Source organism: Phaethon aethereus, assembly GCF_964289735.1.
Source record: "Phaethon aethereus genome assembly, chromosome: Z".
Lineage (NCBI taxonomy): Eukaryota > Metazoa > Chordata > Aves > Phaethontiformes > Phaethontidae > Phaethon > Phaethon aethereus.
Genome location: NC_138577.1, coordinates 44,405,611 through 44,424,544, shown reverse-complemented (window position 1 = coordinate 44,424,544; position 18,934 = coordinate 44,405,611). Strand labels below are relative to the sequence as shown.

Genomic DNA, 18,934 nt, shown 5'->3' with positions numbered 1-18,934 from the left:
TAGTCTTGCTAAATCCACAGCTGTTCTGACTCCAAAATCGGGTAAACCGATAAAAAAAAGGGTAACCAAGAAAGGTAGCGGCAGAGTGATGCTTGGATAGAGAAAGTTACCTACTTTACCATCTAAATCCCACTGCTTCATCAAAGTGCACAGCAGCATTTCAGTGGAGACCACCGCATATCAAACCTTCCTCTTATGTTACACTGAAGACAGCCCTCAGACTAGTATTTCTTTTCCAAAGTCCAATTTGCATTTATGCCCGTAACTACACTTAGAGCTTCTCACACGTGTAGGGTATTCACATGCTGAAGAGTGAAGACTTAACCAAAGCTGTGATCCTCACTATTGACTACTAAGCTAGTGTGCCAGATGTTTTGACAGTTCGCTTTGTCATTATCTTACTTCAACCTTTGCAACAAATAAATCAAGAAAGAGCCTTCTATAGATTCACTGGCTAATGGACAGGTAGAAATTCAAATGAAGTTAAAAAAAGACTGGGAAACTAGCTACTTGAGATCTACAGCAAGAGCCTACCTCAGACTAATTCTGCATAGAACCAGGAGGCACAGAAACATTTAACAAACCCTTTACTTTCCCTAACTGTACAATATAACTGCTTGTACCAGAGAATCAAGATCCCACTGTGCTTGCAACCCCTGCACACACAGCAACAAGCCCCACTTCTGGCATTTGCCAAGGTTTGGGTGTGCAGGAAGAAGGCAAGGATATGCTACCACAAGGTAAGAAAGTTTGTTTTGCTTTTCCCCAAAAAATCACACACAGGTAAAAAAGTAGTATTATCCCATATTGCAGATGGAGAACCAAGGCTGAGAAAATAAGACTACCAAGGGCCAACTTCCTTAATACAAATCAAAGCGTTGACTGCATTACTGCTGAAAGATACATCACTGGAGCATGCTAATTGCAGCTGGGATGGAAAAGACAGCAGAATTCACATGGGAGGCAAAATGAGGACAAAACTATCTTGGGAAAAAGCATCTTGCCCCAAGCATCTTAAAATCTAGAAACACAGCCACTGCTAAGTGACTCCCATATAATAATATCTCACCTCCCATTTCTTCACATGTTGATCTCCAAAAACTCTGCGGCAAGGGTTATGCTTCAGGAAATAGTATTACTTCCACTTCTCAGACAGAGAACTGAGGCAGTGAAAGCCACACGTAAGTCTCCAGAATATACGTAGTGGAATTTTTAAAAATGCCTAAGCAGACTAGACAGGTAATTCAGGCAGAACGTCAGCAACAGACAAATGCTCAAGAAGATTTTCAAGAATTCCTAAGCACAAGGGGGGCACGTACCCACACCTATAGATACATGAATGTACCTTTGCATCTTAAAAAGAAGGCACATCATATATAAAGGTTGGAACACCATAAGAATTTAGGCACTAAAATCTCCCACTACAGTTTTCACCCCCTTGCCTCCCCACTCACAAATGACGCAGTGCTGAAGTTGCCAGAAGTGTATAGGTATCTCTACCTGCAGCACTGAAGCTCCCCATTAACCCTGTTCAGTCCCCTTCCCAGACACATTCAGAAGAATCTTTGGATCGACAAGACCAAGCTCTTTGGCCTCCAGCTCACAGCTAAGCCCTGCAACTCCCCCAGGGCAACACTTCCCCATCCATGTCTCTCAGGGAGCTGAGAACAACTGCCAGAATTACTCCCATATAAAACACAGCAGCACATAAAAAAAAAAAAAAAAAAAAAAAAAAAAAAAAAAAAAAGGTGGAGAACAGATGGACTTCTGTGTAACAGCTTAGTGGTTAAAGAGTTTAATCAGCGGATTATATACATGACTTTCATTCTTTCTTTACTTCTCCTTCCCACCTCCTAGGAGAACACCCTGTCTAACAGGCTTCTGTGATCTCTGGGAAGGATACACTCCTTATTCTTTCACTGGAGAAGGAAAGTCCCTTTTCCTGCCCCTGGTCAGAGCCGATGTACATGAAAAATAACCATGGGCTAAAACATGTAAATGGGTTTGGGGCAGGGACTGGAACACAGTACAACTCCTTCCAGCTGGCTTGAGTCTTTCCAGGATAACAGCGTAGCATGCATGTCTCCTCTTTCAGCTCTACTAAACCATTAAGGATCTCATGCAAACCAGACACCTCTCTACTGGGTATCTGGGTCATCCTCCTGGGAGGGAAGAAATGTGGATGTTGCTAGTAGACAGAAAAGGAGATGAACTGAGATGAACCAAGAGTGTTGCCTTCCCCAGCTTTTTGTTCATGTTCTGATTAAGACAAATCTGCACTATGTGTACACTTAAAAATAAAGTTTAGGTGTCACTCTTCAAAAAGTGATTCTCAGATTAAGGCAGCATGTCATGGCAACACCAACCTTGGTGTCTCAGCCTTCAAGCAGTGAGAGATTTAAGACACACCTGTGACCCCAGCACTTCCCTATGAGCTATCCTCTGTACGTACTGTATTTCCCCAGCTCCATACCGAACCACTGGACTCGCCCCAGAGACCGCAAGCACCGTTCTGCCCTCATTCAGCTGGGCCTGCAGCCCAGTGCTGCAAAAGAGCCCGCAGCATCATTCCTGTCTCGCTGCAGACAGCGGTCAAAGCAGCTTGCCCGAAGTCTCACAGGAAGCCCTTCACTAGTCCAGAAACTTGCACCTGGATCCCCCCAAGCCCCAGACCCTGGCGGCTGCATCTCATCCACCCAGGAGCGCTCTGCTTTGCTTCACGTTAATACGGAGAGGTATTTCCTGTGTCTACAGATTTTCAGGCTCTCCAGGTTCTGTCACAGGCTTAAACAAACCTCATGACCCTTAATACAGTGTATACTCACAGTGGCATTTTTCTTTGAAAAATGTGTAAACTAAGATTATCCCAGGATTCTTCTCACCCACACAAAAAGACTTGTTAAAAATCAATGCTTTAGAAGAAATACACACATGACTGCCAGGCAGAAAACAGAGCTAAGTAAATAGCAACCAAACAAAGGACAAAATACCATCAATTCACACATTCGTGAGGCCTCTATGTCCATTTGGCTGAAGGCATATTTGGAAAAAAAAAAATGCAAAGAAGCTGTACATTTGTATCTGCAAAGGAAAGTCTTAAGTCCTTCTACAGAGGTAAGTTTTGAAAGCGTAATAGTAACCAGGCTGCTTATGATAGTTTGAAAAGCATCTTGTACACATGTTTGAAAACTCATCTTTAAGCAGAAATTTCAAACCTCAGGAAAAAAAAACATCCCGCATGTATGCTCATGGGGGCTCTCTTCTACAATCTTGTGGTGCTGTTGCTCTTTACATCTCTGTCTACATGATCAAACCTGAGAAAAAGAACGGTTGTCATCCTCAGTCAAATGTGGTTCTCGAAAAAAATGACGGAAACAAACAATTCCCCAGAAATTTCCAGGATGCCACAGGCACAGAATTGTAATACTTTTTCTTATCTTGCCAACAAGTGAAACAAGATGCGTGTTTTGGTGTCACAAGTCTGTAGAGATAAACCAGGGAAAGTTGTGAAGGGGAAAAGAACCGAGTGTCTCGTAGATATGCATGGAAAATGTCTTTCTCCTCATGTTGTCCACATTGAAGACACATTATTAGCTTTGTTTTCCTTAACAGCCATCTCTAGAAGCACATGGAAGCAGAGAGATGCAAAGGAAGCAGGACGTCACTCTTGAATAAATTAAACCAGGAGCTTTTAGGCAATTTACTGTTGAAGAATAACACCTCCATAGTCACATATGGACAAATACATAACAAGTAACTCTGACATTAAAAAATCCTTTGATGTTTGGAGAAGTTGGTGTCTCTTCCACCAACAGTGTTTTAGAGCAACAAATAAGCAAGAGACTCCCATCAATGCCTGTATTTTATTGTCATCGTATTTGTTGTTTAGGACAAGACTGAGAAAAAAACCATACAGTTTATCCCCAGAAATTAAAAAGTACTGATAAAAACTGTAAATAAGCAACATGCTCAGACTACAACAGCTTTCTGCAATTAGGACAGAAAGCCTACTGGTTAATCTATCTTTTGTTAACACACTGACACAAACATACGGGGTGTGCTTTATCCACAAAGTCCTTCCAACCTTCTTGTGCTATTCAGTATGGACTGATCTTTTAAGAAGGGGCACCTACTTTGTGTTTAGTCACACGCTTTATAAAATTAGAGAAAGCAGACAGCAGTGGTGCTGCAGCTGACCCTTACACAGCAGCCCAGTGCCATCTTTCAAAGGGGGCCACTGTGAAAGTGGATGGTTGTCATACAGAGTGAATGGTACTGCAGGGAAATAGGAGACGTGAGAAGAAAACCATTAACGAGTTTCCTCCAATCATTCCTTGTTCTCTGCCTCTTCCCTCAAACCAAAAACCCAGCATAAGCGTTTTGGCCAGCTTTGGCCTTATTCTTCTTGCTTTCCTTCTCCAAATGTTATCACAAGACCAGCCTCTCCCCTTTCCCCCATTCCCAACTTTTATCTCCAAATACAATTAATAGGGCAGCAGGCAGGAGGATAACTAAAGTGTCTTTAGTGTTCTCTTCTGGTAACCTCTGGGGCGTAAGAGCAAAGGAAACCTCACGGCATTTAGGGCACTGCTGGACCTCATTACGCAGCGGACACAGGTTTGGAAGGAGTCCTCTTTCCTCCACAGCAAATACGTATTCACTCAATATTCTGTGATTCTCTTGAGCCTCTCATCCAGTAATGGACATTAACAAATTAAATTCTACATCACTCCCTGTCAAGTAAAAATCATCACCGTTTCAGAGAGAGAGGCAGAGGCACAGAAATGTGAAGAGACTTTCACGAAGTGCTGCGGAGTGCAAGCTCGCAGTCAAACCACGCCTGCTGATTTGTCGCACACTTCAAATTAAAAATGGCCTCTTCCCCAGATCCGAGGCAGTCAAGCCCCTTTGGGGTAGGCACCGGCAGGTATCCAGAGCAGGAAACAGAACAAGCATCAACGCGGACTTTTCTCTGCAGGGCCACAGTGCTTCAGGAGCGATGAGTACTGAACTCGCGCCCGTCATCCTGCCGCCGCCACAAAACCCCAGCGGAGCCCCCATGTTCCTCTCAAAGCCAAAACCATGACACAGCTTGGCTCTGCTGCTGGATTCAAATGGCCATGCAGAGTCCACGCTGCCACTGGCTACTTGGTTGTCAAGCAGGTAGACGGTGGCTTGCGCTCCTCAAACGCAACGCAGGGTTTCCCAAGGCAGACAGGAAGCCGGTCAGAGACACTGCTGGAGGTACTGACAGAAACCAGCCCCGGCACAGCCCTTGGTGAGGCGGCTTTCGTGAAAACACATGGACAAGCATTGCCAGGTCCGAGCATGCCCCCTTCCCCAGCCCTTAGCTGGAATGCGCTACCGTTGTTTTGTCTCCCTTGCATTTATTAATGGGAAAGCATAACAGGAAAGCACCACTGTGTCTCTCCAAACACTGAGGTCCGTGCGTCATCACACAAGCCTCCTCCCAGCTGCTGCAAGGGGGACCTGAGGATCCCACTACAGTGCCCATTCAGCAGGCTTCAGGATGCTGGGCTTGTTGTTGTAACCCCATGGATACCCTGTAATGAGTTTTGAGGAAGCTCTCTGCTTTGAGGACACAACAGACCCAGGCTAGGCTTTTTTGCTGCTGTTCGTGGCTTTAAAATTGTCAAGTGTTAAATTTCAACAGCATTTGCTGTCACTACCTGCAAGTACCACAATGTTTGAGTCAGTATTTGCAGACGGCATGTGTTGGCCCTGCTGTATTTTGATTTTGGGTTCAAAGCTGGAACAGACAAGGGGAAAGGAGCCTCTCTGCTTTCCAAAGTACTCTTCTGCCACAGTAGATCTGCACCACTGGATACACCTATAATTGAAACCCAGGTGATGTCCTAGAATCACAGAATCATCACGGTTGGAAACAACCTTTGAGATGATCAAGTCCAATCATCAACCCAACACCACCATGCCCACTAAACCATGTCACCAAATGCCATGTCTACACATTTTTTGAACATTTCCAGTAATGGTGACTCCACCACTTTCCTGGGCAGCCTGTTCCAACGTTTGGCCGCTCTCTCTGTAAAGAAATTTTTCCTAATACCCCATCTAAACCTCCCCTGGAGCAACTTGAGGCCATTTCTTCTTGTCCTATCTCTAGTTGCTTGTGAGAAGAGACAGACACCAAGCTCACTACAACCTCCTTTCAGGTAGTTGTAGAGTGCAATAAGGTCTCCCCTCAACCTTCTCTTCTCCAGAGCAAACAATCCCAGTTCCCTCAGCCGCTCCTCATAAGACTTGTTCTCCAGACCCCTCACCAGCTTCATTGCCCTTCTCTGGACACGCTCCAGCACCTCCATGTCCTTCTTGTAGTAAGGGGTCCAAATCTCAGCAGTCTTAGTAGCAGCCTCACCATGCCCTCTATAGGGTGCTACTCCATCACCAGCTACTCAGTCCTAGGGCAACCACTTCTCTCCGGGGTGAGCCATGATGGGGTCAGAGGGTGTTCTTTGCATTGGTGGATTCTCCATATAACCAAGACACTAAGAGAAGCCAGGCACATAAGCAGACAGAGTAAATACAAGTGAAGTTTACTGTATTTAAGATGGGAAGAAAGAGCAGCATTTTTAAGAAATTAAATGCTCTCAGTGATCCTACACAACATGCGCACAGCACATGACACAACACATGCCAAACAGAATCTACTGGCAGGACCTATTGTTATGCAGATTCTTTACAGCATGAAAGGGACAGATTTTGACTTCTGCTCAACTGTGAGATGCTCTGCTGAGGTTTTTAAGCAAACACAAGAAAAAAGAAAAGTACACGTTCTCATTGCCAGTGTTTCACATTCCAAACGTAACAGTGAAAGGTTTTTCTCCTTTGAAGAAGTTGAAACTCATCCAGCAAATGTCAGAAACCTCTGGCAGTATAAGATCCTGCAGAGAAACCATTTAAGCAGACCAAAAGAGAGAGGCCAAGTTAGACCTCCATTCAAAACTATGTCCTGTGTTCTGTCACCTTCTAATACAGAAAGGGGAATTGCCACCAGCGTATCTGTGCCATCTTATGATATAACACAAAAACTTAATAGGCAATTCCAGAAAGAATATGTATGTATCTTTAATTTGGTATTATTTTTTCTTAGGATTCACCTCTCTCATTTTCCGAGAACAGGAAATCATGACAAAAATTGCCAACTATCTCTCATACCCAGCTCCCTTGACTTCATCATGAATCTTGGGACATTTCACTCCTTGCTTGGAAAAAATTATTATGGAAGAATACTGGAGGAAAAACCTAAGAAATGCAGATTAAAATTAGAAAGGAAATAAAACAAACCCCGAATTTATTATTTTTATCTCGTGATTAATTTTAAGCCAACCTCATGATTTTCTGGGGACTGGCATGATTTAACATTTGGAGTTGGCAAAACAGCACGCCATACAAATACATAACCATAAAGAGACCAATTCAAGTTTACTCTGGGGACTATAACTTTGCCTTGCCTGACACCTGCACATTTAAAACATCTTAGCCATAACACCACAGTGTTCAATACCAGAGCATTACATACCTGTCCTGGGCTAGGAAAGGTGATTCCTTATGTCTATATCCTATCCATGTAGGCAAGAAAGCACTATTTAGAGTTGTCTTTACTGCTTGTGACATCTTTCAGTTATACTTAAAAAACATGATTAAATAAAACCACAACAGTTATGGACACCTGCTTTTGGTGTTGTGCCAAAACGCTTCCTGCTACACTAAATTACAGAGTTTGTGCCACTACTAAGATAAACAACATTAAGGGGAAAAGTTTAGAGAAGTACTACTTCAAGGTACTAGTGGAACTGTATCAAGAAAAAAAACTGTAAAAATACACAGAGAGACCAATAGGTATTTTTAAAACCACTCTATACTTTTGTATTTTAAAATAAACACTAAGTTTTAGTTCAAACATTCAACTTCTTTCACAGAATAGTATTTCTTGAGTATAGATAGGTTCAGCCTCAAGTATACTGTCATCTGTTAGTTAATGCAAGTATTCGTTTATACATCCTGTGTTTCACATTATCATCTTTTCTCGTCATGCCTTGTGGCTAAGTAGGTTTTCTGTAAGTCAGTGGTAACGGATGTGCTCAATCTGCAGAGCAGCAGAAGTGACTTCTGTAACAATTATAATCGCACTGTTCACAAACTGGCCCACGCCTGTGATAAATCCAGTTCTCTACCACGTCCACAAACAGTACATCATACCTTCTCGTTAAAAAAAAAAGATCAAATTGGTAACTCTGAATTCTCAACTTTGGACAGACAGCCTTGGTGTTAAGAGTCACAAAAATGTGTTTCCCGGCTTCAATGCATCGACTCCCTGGTATACACCATGTATAGTGTACAGCCTGTGTATAGCCTGTGTGAGCACCCCTTCACCTTTTGTAACATAAACCAAAATCAGAACCCCTGCCTCGAGGAGCTTACAATCGCCATTACTTCACACGCCTGCCTGAACCCTTAAGTTTAAAGTTATTTCAGTTGCCAAGCCAAGCAGCCAAACACTTGCCCGCCAGATTTACAACCGCCCCTGCAGCCTTAATTCTACTCTCCTAATGTCTACTTTGTGCACTGAAACAAGGCGCGCTTTTTTCTAAAAGTTTTCTAGGAAAACGGGTACCGAGATCACTGACACCTGCACCACAATGCACATACGCAACGAGGCAGGATCAAGCTTACACAAATGCTGTCAGGCTTGGGGCATCCCAGCACCCCGACACCTCCCTTTGAAACCAACCTGCTAATTAATGTTTTCTTCCCTCTGCACTGCTTTTTTGCCCCCCCAACCCCCGAACGGAAGGCAAATCTCACCGCACGAAATGGTGCAAACGCTACTTGAGCACAAAATGGCGAGACGGCTTCCCTCTCCTCGCAGGCGGCACGTTCTGGCTGTTCAGCCGGAGAACGGAGCTGACGCTGGAGCTGTACTTCCAGCCGCGCTGGCTGACCCACAACGCCGGCAGCGGCGGGAGGGAGGCCCTCATCACCTCCCCCTCCACCTTCCCTCTCCCCCACCGCTGCTCAGAAGGGGCCTGGGCTCCTCACAGGAACCGCGTCCCCTACTGCGAACAGCTGAGGTGACGGAGTTTCTTGCATTAAAAAAAAAAGGGAGGAGGAGGGTGTGGAACGGGACAGGACACCAAAAATTGCAAGAATTTTTTATAGGGGAAGGTGTCAGGCAACCCTAACCAGAGGGTCACCGCGGGCCCCCTCTGTATTACGAGTGGGCCCATAACCTAACCCGGTCAGTGAGACTGCATCGCCACAGCATCACAGCAACTGCTATCGTTCAAAGACAGAAAAATGCTTTTATGCCTAAGCACTGCAGAGCACAGACTTTCGCCAGCAAAAACAGAGCATATGTCTTAATTTCGAAGTTTGCTCAGCGTGTTTTGTGGTACTTCCTGTGTCTTCAACGTCTGTCTGAATTGCCAAAACAAGTGGGGGGGGGGGAAAGACGCTTTGCTTACGAACGGCAAAACCCGGGTGAAATGGAAGTTCTTGTCCTGATGCACGCTGTTCTGCAGTTGGGGGGGGGGGGGGGGGCGGCCATTTCAACAGTAACTCCCAGAGAAGTGGCAACACCAAACTTCCCAGTGATTAGCAGGACCCCTCCACAGAAAAGCGAACACCTGCATCATGAGGAAAAGCAAGCATAGACTCCTTGTTTCAGAACTTAGCAGTTACTACCAAGTAAAAGGTTTCTGGTTTATCTGCAGAATTTCAAACTTTTCGCAAGCTTCTAAGCTTTTCTGCTGGCTTCAGAGGCTAAATAACCTAAAACTGGGACAAACAAGCCTCAGTTGTCAAACTGATTTGACAGCCTATTTTTTACATTTTGCGACTTTGATGGAAAAGCCACTTGTTTTTCTCTTCCTCCTTAATAGTCCTGTGTGAGCTGCAGTCTTCAAAATTTCACTTCTAATCTCACTCATTTTGAAGTTTTCCCGTTCAGTTCTGACTACCCACTGCCTATATCTCTATTAAATCTTTCCTACTGTTTATAATGGAGAACAAATTCAGCCAATATAATTTTAGCTGGCTCTCCAGCTACTCTTCACATGGAAGACAATATAGTTTCAACTACTGACTGTGTTAAAAAAAGTGCGCGCACACACATTCACGACGAGCCCAGATCCCTCCCAATTAAAAAAAAAAACACCACTATTTTTACATTACACAGGTAGCACATGTACAAACCAATTCTCTGTGATATATGCCTTTTACAGCCATGAAGATGAAAAACGGTAAAAGCTCTGCCCTAAATTAAACAAATTGATTCCCATCTTTACCCCTTTACCAAAATAATTTACTAAGGCTCAAGCAGCAAGCAGACTCAAGGCGGGGATGTCGTACAACCCATATATTAACTCAGTCCGCAATAAATCTCCCCTCACTCTCCATACTACTTTCTTAAATAGCTCACTATAAAGCCCCAACCTAATTAAAAACAGCTTTCTCGGCAACAGTGGCCTTGATTTCACTTATTTACACATTAACTGCAGCCTCCGTTTGGCCAATCCAGTCTATTCCCTGTACCACGCAGGGCCTTTTATCTGCCCTGGACAGCATTTTCTCCAGCAGATGAAGTAGATGCCGATTGATTTGCTGTCGAGCATGGTAAATTAATAGCAACAAATTGCTGAGGGCCCCATCTCACTGCTCCACCATGGTTCGGCAGTTTTGCTTTATTTGCTCCATGATGGGCAGCAGTCAGGCCTCTTCAAGTCAATTTCTTCTTAACAACCTGCAATACTTTTCAATGGTGAAAATAGAGCCGTTCCTTGTAAGTCAGAAATCAATATCCTATTGCCCTTAGAAAATGCTAAACAAGCAGTATTGGCAATCCACTTGGTACTAGAGGGTATCAGATATAATGCAAATCCATACTGCTTCCCTCCTCGTAGTTATTACAGTTTGCTAAAAGGTTCCTAATGCCATTTATCATCATTTACCATCGACCACTGCAGCTATGATTATGATATCCTATCAGCTAGCTGAGCCCTTTCATTTCTACCCAATTAATATTTCAGCAGCACTCAAATGGTTGTTGCCCAAGTCTTGTAATAAAATTTACATGGATTGGACTGAACTTTTTTCTTTTACTGTGATCTTAAAAAGTCATTTCATTTATTTTTTAATACCCAGCTTCTTGAAAGACCTGAATTTTCTTTCAAAACTGCTGAAATCCAACATTCTAGCATGTGAATTACTTCAAAGACAGATGTCTAACCAAAAGGAGTGACTCAGAATTTACGTATTGCCACCTCCAAAAAACATAATCAAAGTAAAAAGTGAATGCTGTACCCTATTTATGCATTCCATCAGTCCCATTCACAAATATGTTGTCTGTAGCCAAATACAGACACTTATTTTAAGCGATAATTACAATTCTGAATTAAAACCTTCAGTAAGCATGTTTGATTACAGCAATTTAAACAAACTGTTTACCATAACATTAAAACAGCCTAATTCCAGAAATTAAACCAAATGACCATCACCACCACCAAACAGCAACAGTACATTAGAAACACAGAGCAGCACGTCAAGTATTCATTCATAAACTATTGGCTGAGCCTCTTAAAAACAACTGTTAAAAAAGCGACTTAGTAAGAAATGGGTGTCTTCAGATCACACTCAAACATTCATATTTATGCTAATATTGAAATTTAAAACTGTAGGGAAGTATCTATTCATACGACAATCCAAAAACCCCCAAATCAATGCCTTTTTTTTTTTTTTTTTAAATGTCTGGTTTGAAGCTCTATTGATCCTAGAACAGAATATCAAAAATTAGCTTAGTATTTTAGGCTATAACACCACATGTCACAACATACCCCACACTTGTCTTCAAAAAAAAAAATACAAATGACTAATTCTATCAGTCTAATGCTATTTACTCAGTTACCAAAATTTAAATTAATTATGTTCTCAAACATAATTGTTAAAAATTGGCAACATTATGCAGGCTTAATTAAGATTAAATCCAATTTACTAAATGTACTTTAATTGGTACTAATTACATTAGCTTTCCTTTCAGAATGACAAATTCCCCATAGGTTTCACTTTAATAGTCTTCTATCAAAATCAACACAGGATGACTGATGATGAGCATCACACGAGGGGTGGGAAAAAGAGATGCTCTTCCCCCCCCGCCCGACACACGGGCACGCTCACTACCGCTGCTCTCTGTGCGTTTATCCTTTTATCAATTTGCTAAGTCACAGAGTCATGACTCCATCACAGCCATCATTTTCTGTTCCAGTGAAAAATTTCTCTAAAAATAAATACTCTGTGGCTGGGAGCAGCCAGGAAGAACAGAAGCTTTAACAGGAAAAATACACAAAGGTTTCAAATATCAGGGCCACCAATTACTAGGGTACTTCCAAGGACTCCAGGGAGTCCTGCTCTTGAACCCTTTGAGACGCAAATCTAATAAGTGAATAAGCCTAACCTGATCTTGAGAACTAGGCCCAATTACGCCGAAGGGCAAAACTTCACTGCGTTATTGCCTGCTTTCCATTACAAGGGCATCCAGCGAGTACATCTGGAAAAGAACCTGAGAGGAACCAAGGCTGTCTGCCCAGAAAAACAAATAAAGACAGATACGCCTCTGTGCTAAAGTGAAAAAAAAAAAGAAAATATAATAAGTAGGTGCTTTGCAGGGCTGTCTGTATTTCATAATGTGATAAACTGCCCTTAGGATTTTTGATATGATTGAGTTCAGAATGCTTGGGGGGTGGGGGGAAAGGAAGGAAAAAACCAAAGGTGAATCACTCAATTTCAGCTGAGTAAAATTCAAAGATGGGAGAGGAAGAGAAGGGAATTTAAGGTGGAAGACTTCACGCACATAAAATGAAGTAATCAACACTATATAATGTATCAAATTGGACCCTAATGTTGTGATCATAAAGCAAGATGGGAACTATTTTGCAGTTGCTGAAGCAAGAGGAGAAAGGAACAAAATAAACATAAAAATCCCCCCAAAAAATGCTGTGGCAATGGAAGGGGAGACATGGAAGAGATGAAATTGGTATCAGATTTAAGAACGATAGCGAACAAGTTTCTTAGCCGCAGCTAATTTGAATCAGCATCTGACAAAATATTTAAATGTTTTGCATGAGAGTACGATATCTAAGCTACTAATTGGAATAGACTGAACAGTAATGGAAAAAGGTGTGTAATTAAAACCTAGCCCTTTGTAATCTGCACACTTAGTGGTAACTACGTATTTAATTTCTGCAGAATATCACCAACAACTCCACCGCCATAACTGTATACAATTTCTGAAGTAAAGCGTTTAGAATTTAAAAGCGCAAAGGGTTTTCACCGAGGGTTTTTTACCCCTGCTGAAAACAATTTAGTTACACATTGCACTTGCAAACTGATTTTGTCCCACAGAATTTTGTGCAGTCAGTGTTAAGTCTACATCCAACTGATTGCTGTAAAAACAGAATACCTAGAAATATAAACAAGTCTGACTGCAATGCCTGCTTTCAAACGCCTGTAAGAATTTGCTATGTAGGTGGTCTGTAAGGACTCTGGTCTTCGTGAATTGTTCCCAGTTTGGCTTTTTTTCATTTGTTTGGTTGTCTGTCTGTTTTTTAAACGGGACCTGAAACAACCTGGCTATCCATCTGAGAACAGACCCAACACCTCTGCGAGTCAGTGATCACTCTTTCCACCAGCACCCACGACCTGAATCCGGTCCAGAGAGTCACCAACGTACGTACGTACAACTTGATCAGCTGCAATCACAGCCTTTTCCTCTCAACCGTTTGTTAAACGCACTTGTTGAGTCTTCATGATTAGGTACCTGTGAGGAGGACATCTGAATTCAACAGGTCTACATATACATCTGTAAAATAACGTGTATGGACAAGGTCCCATTAAGTTTGGAGCTGCGGATGCAAAATGCTTTGAGGCAGAAAATCCCACTGTCTTCGTATTTGTATGCCATCTAGAGCAACTGGCCCTAATCAGTACTGTGGCATTGGGATGCTAATGAAATACAAAATACAATAAATAACAAATAACGTGAAAAAACATTTGACTTGTATGTCTGCTCTCAACAAGATAAAGAAATCCTGCTTCCACAACCCAGAGAAGTTCCAAACCCCTAACTTTGAACAGAAACACTTACAAACCAATTTTCAAATGGTCTTGCTTCTCTCATCCAACCATTTCTTTATTTCTGAAGCTTACACTCCCCAGCAACGCTGCCGAATTGCTTAACTGTTTGCTAAAATGAGTTGTCAGTATTAAACACCACCACATAAAAAGTTCCCTCACTGGAAAAGAGGTCAGATGTTTAATTCATTCTCCTCTGGAGAAGGTTAAAAACACACATTACCAAATAAGAAACTCTGATTTACACTACCATGCTCCATCTGACTAATCTCCTGCTAATCTTGGCCTAAGTGCTAGACTTCAAGGCACAAAGCCCAGCATGCTAACATCCTCGCAGAAAGCTCATTTACTCTTCCGTGTTTGAGATGCTAAGACACTGGTTTTGGACAAAGGTCCAAGTAAGCAGCCTGAGGGAAAGAGGAACATGGCTGTGCATGAATTGCTTTTGTAGCTCCGGCTTAAATCAGCCCAGGTTCACTGAAGAGAACAGTCTTTTCCGCACACAAATACAAATCCCAGACACCCCATATGCATCTGTGGTGTCATTATCATCCCAAAAAGTAAAAGCCAAAGGTTTGAGGTCAGACAGATCTGAAGGTGCAATCCACATACCCATCCCAACCCACATACACCCTCCCCGTGCAGTACAGGACCGCTTGCATATGCGGCGATTCCACGTGGAAAGTCAACCAAATAACGCGCAACTGCTAGCCAAGAGCGTAACATACACAGAGCCCATATACCATACACAAGGTGCAAGTTTCAGGGACAGGTTAAGTACAAAAAAATTTGCAATGCACTCAAGCATGCAATTAAAGCAAATCACACGGGATACACATCGGTTTTAAGACCGACGGGAGAACTTACATGGAGCGTTCTTACACAAAACAAAATAATCTACCTACCTGTTTATGCATCTCTATATTCAGCCCATAGGACATCTCATAATACTAAGAAAGAAGAAAATTACTCTATTAGACCTTGCAATTGTGAGAACCATTCCAGAATTCACTTTGACTCAGACATAATCTGTACAAAGACATACAGACCCAAAAACATTTACTAGCCTTGAAGAGCTTCTGGAATTCGAAAGAGCACTTCACAACAACCTTTTGTTTAAGTTTTTTTTTTTTTTTTTGCTTTTTTGCTTTATGTACATTGCTTCGTATCAAATTTACAAAGCACAGCCATAAAACAAGCAAAAAGAACAAACAATTAAAAAAAAATCAGAAAAAGTAATCACAATCAGAGTTAAAGATTAGAAATAGAAAAAAAACGAGAGAAAATGCTTAAGATTTTATTCCCTAGCACACATAAAAGATGCCAAAAAAAAAAAATCCGCCCCAAGTGCTTGAAGCCAGACACACATACAAATCAGCAATGTCTTACAGACCAGTTATTCAATATCTTAAATTAAAAACACAAAAAACCTACAATTAAATTGCAGGGATGCAAAAAATGAAAGCGCGTGGAAATTGAAAGCCAAAGCAGATAGACCAATCTGAGTATGTCCTGTTGTGCCCAAGTATTGTGGGGAACTCGGTTCGGTGTGTGAATTTCAGTACCAAACAATTTCCAAGGCTTAGGTGTATCAGGCGTGAAAAAGACAACTGTGAGCTTTAACATTTGCTTGTGCTCTTGGCTGTAGAATTTTTCAAGGTTACTTACTCTTTTTGTAAACACAAATTTGTCAGGTACATATGGAAGACAGCTAATCCTTCACAGAGGTACAAGGGAGCAGATAGCAAGGCTCCTCTGGAGTTATCATGATCTATCACGCAATTATCTATTTAGAGATGTCTTCCTATGCACGTTATTTAACCAGGCAGACCACAACCGTTGAGGAAATCCCTTTCACAGCTGAGATCCCTGCCATTCTGAATTTAGCAAAACAATGAACCAGCTGCCCAGGTGCAACAGTTCTTCTAAGAAGCAGGCTTCAGGTTTAAACGCGTACATGCACAGTTTTGGCTTGCTCCCATCACAGAAACAAATATTACCCTGAACCGTTTCACGGAGCTATGCTCGCTGGGAGAAATCAGAAAAAGTGAAAAAATGTCATCCCCGGGTACACTAAGAAAGTTGTACACGGTTTTCAAGGGCTGACACGTAACCTGCTAGCAGCGGAAGAAATACCCCCAATTGCTTAAAATGTTGAAACGCTGGTTTTGCGCAGAAACTAACTGCTGCAAACAAGTTACAGAACCCTGAAACTAAGAATTTCTAAGGGAAGCACTGATGCAAGCTCAACAACAGCAGTGCTACTATAATCTTTCCATTCGCCTCCAGCAATCTGAATGTATTTCGGTCTCAGTATACCAAGCTAATAGACATCTTGAATTTGTTATGCAGCTTGCTTACCATGACATAATGCCGCTGCATCTCTGTCTTCTCACTGGCCAGTTTTTCACATTCTAGCTTTAAACTGTGCAAGACATAAAAAAGGGAAGATGCATGGGTACTTCATAACACAAAAGTGACATTCTTCTGAGCACAGGTTACTCCCTCATTTCAAGCATTTCTCCCACATATAAACAGAAATGCCCGTTCCAGCTTTTGCTTTGGAGTTCAGGGTGGGGTTTGTACTTTGCACTTTCAAGAGAATACTGTGCAACATCCCCATCTCCTAAGCGAACCGCATACAACACACAGGAGGGTACTTTTCTCTGACAAAAAAAAAAAAAAAAAAAACCACAGCACTGGTTTGCAGAGGAAGCGTGCAGGGGCTCACACCTATAGCAAGCTTGAGAAGCCACTTACAAATCCAAATTTGGGTTTCGGAGTTTTTATTTGAGTTTTAGAAACACCTCTGGCTTTCACACAACCCGCAGAGGAATCAAACGCATATCGCCACTTCAAGGAGCAAAAAGTTGCTGGATTTTTTTTGTTTGTTTGGTTGTTTTTTTTCTTTTGCTGTTACTGATGACAGAACTGCAAGGAAAATACTGCCGGTAATTTAACGAATACCGTAGTAAATAAACATGAACACCTCCGCTGTTTTTCTCCTGGATTGTTTTCAGAAGCCCGCTAAGCAATCCCGCCCGAAAGTCACTCGTCACTTCGAGGACACGGCGCTCTTCCACCCAAGGACCACGGAGCAGCTCGCCGCCTCACGTCCAGGTTACCGGCGCTCGGCATGTCCATGAAAGGCGCGAGGGGGCCGAGCCAAGACGAGATGCGTGTCCTGAGCGGCATTTTGAAGGAAAGCAGAGGACGAGCCCACCCGGCCACGTATTTTTCCATCAACACACACCCCCGCCCTCAAAAAAAAAAAAAAAAAAAAAAGGCAAAGAAACAAAAACCAAACACAAAAGACGAAGGTAAAAACAAGAAAATCCGCTCGCACCCTTCGGCTCCGAGGGCCGGGAGCGGCGCGGCGGGCTCCGGCGGGGAGGGGGGGAAGGGGGGGTGTCCCAGCGCCCCCGCCCCGCCGAACACCCTCCCATCCCTTCCCGGGGCAGCGGCGGCGGAAAGCGGCGGGAGGCGAGCCCGCGCGGGGCCGGGGGAAAGTGGGCAGCGTTACCTGTGGTACTGAGCCTGCAAAAACTGAAACTCCTCCTTAATCCGATCGCAGGACTCGGAAATGGTGAATTTAAAGGGCTGCGCTGGCTGGTGAGGAGCCTGCAAGCAAGCAACAGCGGGTCTTTTAATCGCCCCCCTCTCGCCCGCCCGCGGCTCCCCCCGCCCGGCCACCGCCCCCAGCTGCCCTCGCACCCCGGCTCGGCGGAGGCGCAGCCCACCCACGGCCCCCGCCCGCCGCGCCCCGGGCTGCCGCCCCGACGGGGCCGCCGGCGGTGAGGAGCCGCCGAGGGGGCAGGCGTCCCCCGCTCGGACCCCCCGCGCCGGCCGCGGCGGCGGGACGCGGAGCGGGCGCCCGGACCGCCGCGCACCGGGCGGGGGCAACTCGGAGGAGCCAACCCCGGCCCGGGGCGGCGGCGGCGGCGCGGCGGACAACAATAAGAAAATGGCTACAACTCCGCGGTGCCCGCGCCGGAGCGCTGCCCGCGGGGCCGCCGCCGCCACTCACCGGGTGCCGGGTCTGCGGGTACATCTTGCTCAAGTCGCGGATCATCCACGCCGCTTCGGGGGGCGCTGGCGGCCGGAGCGGCGGGGATCAGGGCTGCAGGCGCGGCGGCGGCGGCGGGCAGGGACGCCCCGGCCCCGCCGCCCCGGGGCTGGCGGGGCACCGCCGGCAGCAGCGAGGCGCGGCGGCGGCGACGGTGGCGTCCGCGGCGCGCGGGGGCCGCTGCCACATCCCCCGGGGGCGGTCAGCGGGCGGCGCCGACCGGCTCTCCGGAGCGCCGCCGCTCCGCGGGCTTCGGCGGGCTGCGAGCCCCGTGCGGCGGCGGGCGAGGAGGAGGAGGAGAAGGAGGAGGAGGAGGAGGGCGGGGAAAGCCCCTCCGCCGGCGCGCGCTCCGCCAGAGATCCCCGCCGGCAGTTTTCTCCCCTTCTGCAAACTTTTACTGCTGCCGGCAGCTCTCCCGCCGCCGGCGCCGAGCGGAGCGGAGCCCCGGCGGGGAGGGCTGCGACCGCGGAGGTGCGGTGTGGTGCCCTCCTGCGTGACGGGCCGGTCCTCGCTCCTCCCGGCCGGACCGCACCTCCCCGGCTAGTGCTGCTGCTTTCGTTCTTTTTGTTGGTTTGTTTTAATTTAAAAAAAAAATTAAAAAGAGAGCGAGAAAGATGAAAAATAAGATACGGTCCGGGCTGCTTTATTTATATTTTTTTCTCTCTCTTTTTTTCCCTCCTTGCTTTTCGAAACTCCGGGAAG

The 18,934-nt window shown here is 44.7% G+C and overlaps 1 protein-coding gene across 12 annotated transcripts in view; it reads right to left on the bottom strand.

Moving 5' to 3' along the window:
• The window catches only part of LOC309415894 (transducin-like enhancer protein 4), a gene marked incomplete at its 5' end in the record, with an annotated part of 101,756 nt that extends 83,518 nt beyond the window's left edge, over nucleotides 1–18,238 (bottom strand). For all 12 annotated transcript variants that reach the window (XM_082013572.1, XM_082013577.1, XM_082013576.1 and 9 more), the window contains 4 exons: nucleotides 15,072–15,116; nucleotides 16,528–16,591; nucleotides 17,690–17,787; nucleotides 18,194–18,238. In XM_082013572.1, coding sequence (XP_081869698.1) covers nucleotides 15,072–15,116; nucleotides 16,528–16,591; nucleotides 17,690–17,787; nucleotides 18,194–18,238 — 252 coding nt within the window. The remainder of the gene's footprint in view (nucleotides 1–15,071; nucleotides 15,117–16,527; nucleotides 16,592–17,689; nucleotides 17,788–18,193) is intronic.
• Nucleotides 18,239–18,934: the final 696 nt, after the last annotated feature.